This window comes from Ursus maritimus, unplaced genomic scaffold (assembly GCF_017311325.1).
Source record: "Ursus maritimus isolate PB19 unplaced genomic scaffold, ASM1731132v1 scaffold_10, whole genome shotgun sequence".
NCBI classification, from domain to species: Eukaryota; Metazoa; Chordata; class Mammalia; order Carnivora; family Ursidae; genus Ursus; species Ursus maritimus.
In genome coordinates, this window is record NW_024423344.1 from 8,966,005 (window position 1) to 8,974,927 (window position 8,923).

The following is an 8,923-nucleotide window of genomic DNA, read 5'->3' on the forward strand; positions in this document are numbered from 1 at the left end:
TAAGGCAGAGAAGGACTATGATTTGGTCTATTGTCTAGACTGCAATTCAGTTCCGGCTCCTAACTCACATACCCCAACTGCCAACCGGATCCAACTTCCCTTAGAAGGCAATTTCGCCACCTGTATTGGTTACATGCTCCAAGCCCTCGATCCTAATATTCCTTCTGCCACGCTGCTAACACATACTCTCCCTGGCAGGGATTCCTGTAGTTTCCTCTACCTTGTTATATGTCTAGTGATGACTTCGAGCCTTTTACAGATTGGCACACGGGCCTCCCAGGCGGCCAGGCCTCTCAAACCAGCCCCGAGGGCAGTGGCTCTCAAAGTGTGGTCTCTGGATGAGATGCATCAGCCACACAGGGGAGCCGGTTCCAAATGCAAATTCCTGGCCCCGCCCCAGGCCTACTGCATCAGAAACTCCGGGGTGGGGCCCAGCACGCCAGTGCAGCAAGCTCTCCAGGTGATTCGGATGGATGATAAAATAAGAGGTTCTTAACCTCGGCCGCCCACTGAAACCACCTGGGAGCTTTAAAAATTACTGATGCCTGGCTCCCACTCAAGAGATGCTGATTAAATTGGTAAGGGGTGCAGCCAGGGCAAAGGATGTTTCAAAGCTCCCCAGACGATTCTAAGGCAGAGCCAACGCTGGGGACCATGACCCTAGCAAAAGGCGAAGGGTTTCATGGAAATCAGCTGGCAGGCTAATTACTAATCAGGGTTTTGCTAAAGGTGGCCTTGAGTTTAAGTCATTTCATATTTGTGTATAATGAAAGCGAAGGCTTTTCATTTAAATAGGGTTCACTGCAGGGCCCTTTCAACACAAGCATCTGATCATTGTTACAGCTTTGCTAGTGGGGACCACATGGGTGGGTCTGCAGCTTGAAAGGAAATCCATTCACACTCCATCAGTTAGATAGGTTAGAAGACCGGCTGAGAAAAAGTGCCTGTAGGCCCTGCGGTAATCTGTGAAAGACAGACGCATTTGCCAAGATTTGCAATATGAGACAAGGAAGAACGAGTACGAACACATTGGATTTCAAGCCAGTAAGAAGCACAAAAAAACTGTTATCAGGGTAACAGGACAGAATGAGACAGTGACGCCTCCCTGCCAACTAAGATTCCGGAGAAGGACACTTACCTTCGCTGCTTGATGTCACCAACTAACCTTGTTCCGAAAGCAAATACCTCATAAAATTTTTATTTATGGTTGAAACCTATCCATTTAATGCCATTTTTACTATTTTTTCACCAACTCTGTATTTTCTAAGAACTTGATCTTGCCCACCCATGATTTAGGTAACCATGGTGTATTCTTCAAGACACCACCTCTGTTTCCTGTGATTACAGGTCCAAGCCACGTCTAAGATTTTGTAAAAAGAGTCTTGAAGAAGGACACAGGTGTCCCAGGAGAAGACGGGGGCACAAGCACAATGTGGGAGCCAGAAGAGGCTCCTGGCTGGTCCGGGTCTAGTCCCTTAGCCACACAGGTCACAGGTCATCGCTAGAGTGTTGATGAAAAGGAATTAGATCCTGACACCAGAGCTAAGATTCCTTTACTAAAATCTGTCCTCAATTTTTAATGTGCAAATGAAACATCGGTGGACTTATTAACACACAGGCTCTCGGATTCATTAAGTTTCCGGGAGCTGCTGCTGCTGAACCATGGAACACACATCGGAGCAGCTTGGTTGGGATAACTTTGTGGCCATGTGCAGAGTATGGGGCTGGGGGTGGGGGGAGGGAGGCACCACTGTGATCCGAAACCATGGGATTCTGGGGTTTTGTTTTTTTTTTAGAACATGTCTCACACCTTCCTCGTAGAGTGGTCCTGCCAGGAACCTGTCTGCATGAAGGGTTGAGAAGAACCCATCCCATGGAAGGAGGAACTCAGGCAGACTAGCCTGGTCCCATAACAAATGGCTCTATGGAAACAGAGCATCAATGCTGAGTGTGCCCAGTCTCTGTCACTGGGGTTTATATCACATCCCAGCACGCATGGACTCAGGTTTGAGTCTGTGAAAGGGTGAGTAAGGCAAACCATAAAATCTGAGAGCACTGCTGTTTCTAAAAATTGTACAATACATTGCCGGGCACAGCCACAGTGCCACCTCACCAGCGAAGGCTAAGACAGAACTTCTGTGTAGACTGAAATCCAGCTTTGGTGGCTCCGAGTCCCCAGTGAAGCATCAGGACAAAAAAGGAGAGGATTACAAGAAAGAGAGATCTCCGAGAGTTGAAGATCCTAGCTGATGTCCTACATCTTAGCCACTTACTTCAATGTCATCATCGCAGACCAACATTATCCATTGGGAGCAAGCCTTCTAAGCAATTCACTGCAACTGAGGCCAGCTGGACAGGCAGGAGCACGTTAATATACTGGCATAAATTCTATCTGGCCCCGAGAGCTTTCTTCTTTGAAATGGTGGTGTGGCTGCATCATTGATTCCTGCCAGCGCTTACTGAGGGCCCCCATGCCAGGCATTCCTCCAGGTGCCAGGGGATCAGACAACAAGGGGACAGACATATAAACAGAATAGTGAGGATGCAAGGAGAAAACAACCAGAAAGGGTAGATATATATATATATATATATGGGTTCCCTAGAGGAGGGTACCTACAGGAGAAGAAACCACAAATTCTGCCTGCAGCTCTAAGGAGGAACGCAAGGAGATGGTGGTGTCTGAGCTTTGAAGGCTCCAGGAGGCAGGGGAGGCGGAAATGCAGAGGGAGGGAAAGGGTCTTGCAGGCAAACAGCGTGAACACGGAGTGATGAATGCACAAGGCCCATCCTAAGAATGGTGAGTAAGTTCTTTGACTGGCGAAGGGTTTATGCAGCTGGTCACAGGGTGTGTGGAGGGAAGTGGTGAGAATCGAGGCTAGTCACACAGGCTTGACTACTTCAGCCACAGCAGCTCAAAGGAAGGCTCACAAGGAGAATCCATTTGCTCACCAAATCGATCCGCGTACTACTAAGCAGCCGTAACTTTGGTGTTCTTGATCTAAACGCCCTGCGGGCTTTCAAAAAAGAGTGGGAAATTTCACATTTGAAAAAGAGGCCGGCATTTGACAAGAAGCGTGAGCACTGTTACGATGACATTCAACGAACGTTTGAACAGCTCTGCTCTGCTTGGGGTGGAGGAAAGACAGAAGTGAAGACGAAGGGTTATCTGTACTGTACACATCAGCTTCTATGCCTGGGGCTGCCACCGGCCAGCTACTGACCTTGGGGGGAGAAAACCACGGTTCTGGGTGAGTTTTCTCATCTTTGAAATGCGTACGTTGGATCTATGAGGTTCCCGCTAGCTCTCACAACCTGTATGTCTGAGGGACAAGATCAGGTCTCACAAGGAGCTCAAATCAAGGAAAGGAGCAATAATCAGATATGGCCCTGAGGCATCCAGCTGACTGAGACTGATGGGAAATCCCCAGGAATTCTTGACATCCCCCCACATCCGCCCCAGCAGCAATGCAGGAAATCTAGTCCACTATCTTCAGCAGACTCAATGGAACCATTTCCTTAATGAAACCCCCCTGCAGTCCCAGATGCTAAGCCAGAGGCTTTCCTCTCAATCCTTCCCTCAATTACCCCATTCCTCCCATTTCCTTCCCCTCCCTCAATCTGGTATAAAATTCAGTAATGTCATCAGCAGCCTGCAATTTCTAAGGCACCCAAGTGTGTGAGGAATCAACAGTGATCCTGGAAAGCATTTGGCAAGAGACTGTCATTCCTTACAAGCCTCACCAGTATACTAAGATCAATGGAATGGAAGGGACTATCCTGGTCTATTAAATTATTTAAAGCAATGCAACAGATGCTTTTAATGCTTTCAACCATTCCTCATAATATATTTTTGTTTTAAAAAAAATAAGGGCCAGTATCATTTCAATGTCCTTCCTCTCCTCTCTACAATGACAAATACTCTGAAAAGTTATATTTACTTGATATCCAATAATCCCCCGTGCAACTGTACCATAAACCTAATGCCAACAAACCTTTGCTTTTAACACCCAAGTGCCAAGAGAGCTTCTTTCACTTTCTCTCCATTCTTATGCCCACTCACATACACATCTCAGCTTGTTCTTGCTTTGCAGAACTTCCCAAGCCAGAGTAAACAGCAGCCACAACCTCACAATAGCCTGGATAACCTTTCTCCAGGACACTGCATTTTTTTGGCCAATATAAAACCAATTTTTTTGCAACATATTTTCAACTGCTATATTACATACATTCATAGTAGATTTAGAATGTCTCAATACTTTTTGGTAAGGAGAACAAAGTGATTATTAGGTTTGTTCTAGAAGATGAGATAAAACAAGCCCAATTTTAAATAAGAGGTTTAGTATCCCCATTGCAATCTGAAATTTTTAGAATGAAGTGATTTTTTAATCAAATAAGTGAGAATTAATTTTTTAAAAAAAAAAACCAAGAAATTCTTCAAGTTTGAAATGACTGACAGCCTGTTAGAAGAGGTAATGTAACCAGAGTTTGGAATTAGATTTACTTCCTAGAGTTGGAAAGAGAAAAATAAAGCCCATGATTACTACTGGTTCGGACAGCCTCTAACAGTTTAGCTCTTGCAACCCATTAAAGAGCAAGTTAACCAGCTGGTGGATGATAAAGAAAGTGCAATGTGGTTACTGATAGCAGGTGACACCCAGTTCATTATTACAGCCTCAGCTCTAGCATTTTCATCTGGTTTATCATCCATTTTATACGCAAATATATAAGGGCGGGAGAGAAAGAGAGACACACCGTGTTCAGCCTATTCCTTGGAACCATTCCCAGAGTCTTAAAGAATTGGAAAGGGGCATTAGAAATAGGCATCTATTCTAACTTCTGACTTTCACATGTGAAAACGAAAAATCCTTTTAGTGATTTCTAAGAAAGAAACTGGAGAGCCTGTTACAGAATTTTCAACATGGAAAGAAAAAACTTAAAATAATAAATAAGGTAAAAATATTAAAGAACTAGAGCAGATGACCACCTGTAGTCCATCTGCAAGACGACCCATCAGGTGGAAAATTCCCCGTGTGGACTGCCAATGGTGCTAATTAATAGTTCAAATATGCAATATGGAAAAGCACTACCAAAAAAGTGTGGCTTCCTAAATCTTCGAGAAAACAACAAAAACTGTCATGTAAAATTAGCTTTATTATGAAAGATTGATTACATTCTATTTGGAAATGAGTATTATTTTCATGCACATTTTAACTTCATATTATTGATGTAGATTTCCCTCACAAGATTCAGAAGCGATGCATTTCCAGTTAGTTATAGCAAATTGTAAATATCAGCTGCTCAAAACCCCCCAAGATGGGGACAGAAAAAAAGGTCTGTGGCTTTAATCACGGACATGGTGCCTTAAAAGTCAGAAAATGAGACTTTGAGCCAGAGTAAGGGAGGTATTCTTTCTAGAGGGAAAGATCGCAATATAGAGGACTTGAAAATACCTGAATTACTGTCATCTTTTAATTTCTCAGGATATTTGGAAGAAGGTAAATGTAATCTTTAGGGGGAAATGCATTATCTTTTTGTCTGACTGAGCCTCTGGTTCTTTTATACCTCAGTGCATGCACACACATTCACACACACACACACATACACACACACTCAAAATATTAATAATTCCCAATAGTCAAAGGCTATGTAATACCCGTAGGTGAGCAGACTCCTGATAAATCCACAAAGCAGAAACTTGGCCTCTTTCTGGACACCACTTCCCGGAGAAACAGCCCCTCGGTTCAATTTGAAAGCCCTGATGCTATTTACAAGGTAGGCAGCTGACTGTTGTACTGTGAGTTCCCTGTTAACCAGCTCTCAGCCCCCAACCACGGTTTACAGAGCCATGCTTCAACAATTACACACCGGGACCACTGAAACAACATCCCTAAACCAGCAGGTAAAAAGGGCTTCTCACCTTGCTAATGTTCCGTCTTGCTTTCTTGTTATAACACATACACAATTTTTTTTCTTAAGTCACAAAAGAGTCAGAACATTTCTGCCTCATTTAAGTAAAATAAAATCCGAGAGAAATCTCAAGAGAATCTTACTCAGGTTTCTGAAAAGCTTGCACGGATCTAAATTGCTCCTCATCACCAAGAGAACTATATAATACTTCATTGGTCAACTGGGTTTTTGAAACAAAAGTAAAGATGTGTAAGTGTGAAGCCGAAAAGCCAATGAAAATTATACTTTTCCCTTCATGTTTTGCATTCGCGGGCATTTACCTAGATTTACCTTTACATAACAGGCGAATGGACTTCAGAAGTTAAGTGCTCTGCGCAATTATACTTCAATATAAGTGACTTTTCAAAATAAAAAGTATTTTTGAAAAAGAAAAACAATATTTCATGAAATACAGTTATGTTACCGACTTTCCCAGCTTATAGTGAGTTCTCAGACATTAGGATTTCGCCCGCCTCTCAGTTTAATGGTTTCACCGATCTAATCGGAACTATTACCTGTTTTTTAGAAACCGACGATCTAATTAGTCTTCCCACTGAGAAAGATTCCCACTGAGAAAGAATATTTTTTTAACAGTTACTGCTTTTTGGGTTTAACAAGCATTTTTAAAAAATAAGCTCAACCCTACTGACTTTTTCCTTCTCTGGAATCACTGCAATAACTTTGTTATGTTACTGTAGTTTATTTCATATTTTACCTTTTCTCCAGGATGCTTAAGAGAAAGGCGCTCCGAAATATGGCTCTCTGCGCCCAGGGGGGCTGCACCGGAGGGCTTGGCCACTCGGCCCAATGGGCAGAAAAGGTAAATCTGGGCCCCTAAGTCCCCTCGGGCTTTGACGCCCTGGTGGGGGGCGACCTCCACATTAACAGCGGTATAACCTTCGGTTAAACCGCGGACTGTTCTGCCGCCTGTTTCTCGAATTCCCGGCAAAGGGGCGGACCTCGCCGGGTCCTCAAACTGCATCTTTGCTCCAAATCGTCCTCTCTCGCTTCTCTCGAAATTTAAAGACTAGGCCTGCAATTCCGAAACTTAACGGTATTTGGGTTCTCGACTGCCCTGGTCAGTCAGGTTCACTCAGGTCGGCGACCCGGGCTGGACCGGCCGCAGAGGCCCCACCCGGGTGGCTGCGCACAGAGCGCTCGGCCCGGCGGGTCGGCAAGCGGCGGGGAGGAATAGAAGCTGCTGGAACGTTCCCAGGGGCATCCGGGCCCTGGGACCCGAAAGGGGTCGAGGGACACCAGCTTTTGCCATTCCCTGGGATCTGTGTGCTCCCGGCAGGCACGCGACCACCTCCAAGTGGGCTCTCCTCCCTTATGGAGGCGCGACGTCGTGGCCGGTGCCCAACATCGCCAACGCCCGGGCCTCAGCCCAGCCCCCAGGCAGCCCGGCGGGCGTTCTGGGAGCCACTACCCGGGCTCCGGTGGGTCCTGCCGACCGGCGCCAGGCCGCCTGGGAGCAGGCTGTAGGGGTCAGGAAGGTCGGGGTGCGCGGTGCTCCCCGAGCCTGGGCGGGGAGACCCGACCCGGGAGCCGGGCAGAAAGGGTCGGCGACTCCAGCCGCAAAGGGGCAGCCCCAGCGCGCACCGAGCGCGGCGCCAGCAGCCGTTCAAGGCTGCGATGCCCGCGGACCTCCGCCAGTTGCTCTCCGAGGCGCCTGCACTGCCTGCCCAACGGAAGAGAAGGGCGCCACGGCCCCAGGCGTGCCCACGACAACTAGCGTCCCAGGTTCCCGGCGAGGCTCGCTTCTCGCGGCTATAGCTTCACCTCCCCGCGTGCACCCGGCCCCAGTCCCAAGGGTGTGCCCGCCTGCCGCCCCATCCCGGCCCCGCGCGGGCCTCTGGCCCCAACCTCGCCTCACCTGTAAGCAGCAAACCTCCAAGCAGCGCGCACAGCAGGACCCCGGTGTCCCAGCAGCTGACCATGGTGAGCGCGACGCGGCCTGCTTGCCCGGTCCCCGCGCAGCTCGCGGGCCACAGACTCAGCCGCCCGAATCTGTCTTCTCGCACTCCCGTCGTCCGCCCCGAGCGCCCCTCTCCGCGGCTCCAGCCAGGGAGACAAACACTTCCCCGGGTAATCCTCGCAGCTCGGCGTCCTCTGGCCGCTGCGCTCCAATCCCGGAGCCCGCTCCGAGCCACCGCCGCCGCCGCCGCCGCCGCCGCCGGGGAGGAGCCGCAAGGAGTGTCCGCCCTGCGCGCTCCGAGCCTTCTGCGGACCTCGATTAAGAGGAGGCGAGGGCGGGGGCGATTTATAAACTTTCCCCAGCCCACTTCCTACCCCGGCACCTCCTTCCAGTGACGTCAAGGGGTCCCCCACCCCTCATCCGCCTCCCCACCTACCCTCTTCCTCCGGGACCTGATTCCCTACGGCTCCCGAGAGGGGCGGGGGCCGCCGGGGGGCGGGTAGCTGGCGGCCGAGCGCTCGTCGGAAGCGAGTGCGAGCGCGCCTGGGGAGGTGCTGACTACTCCGGCAGGTTCAGGGTCCTTGCTCCCGGCCCTCCTGCCCGGGTCCCCTCCTCCTTCCCTTAGAGCTCAGGAAATCCTTGCAGTCTCCCTCCCTCCGCCCGGCTTACTCAGCCTTTGGGGGCCGCCCGGAGCAGGGAAGGGGGACAGGACTGGAGCTCCGCCGCACAGCCCCGGGGGCGGAAAGTCCGATCCGTGGGAAGCTGGCCGCGCCTCCGCGACGGTGTCCTTGGCACGGAGGAATGAGGCGCAGTCCGGCTCCCTCCTCTTCCTTGTTCTGGCCGCCTGGTCTAGCCGTCCCAGACCCCCTAGAATTGTCCCAGACGTCTAGGAAGGCGCCGGAGACCCTCGGCACAGGGACGGGACCAGGAGCATCCGAGGGGACCGGACGCTTGCCCGGCACCTTCGGGAAGACAGAGAACCCTCTCAGGTCCCTGGGGAATACGTCTGTGTCTCTTTCGGCCACATGGATGCACCCGCCCAAGTCATTTCCTAAACCC

The 8,923-nt window shown here is 49.5% G+C and overlaps 1 protein-coding gene across 1 annotated transcript in view; it reads right to left on the bottom strand.

Moving 5' to 3' along the window:
- Window positions 1-8,130, bottom strand: part of FLT1 (fms related receptor tyrosine kinase 1) — a 171,051-nt gene extending 162,921 nt beyond the window's left edge. Inside the window, exon 1 of the mRNA XM_040621859.1 lies at window positions 7,823-8,130. Coding sequence (XP_040477793.1) covers window positions 7,823-7,886 — 64 coding nt within the window. The 5' untranslated portion in view covers window positions 7,887-8,130. The remainder of the gene's footprint in view (window positions 1-7,822) is intronic.
- Window positions 8,131-8,923: the final 793 nt, after the last annotated feature.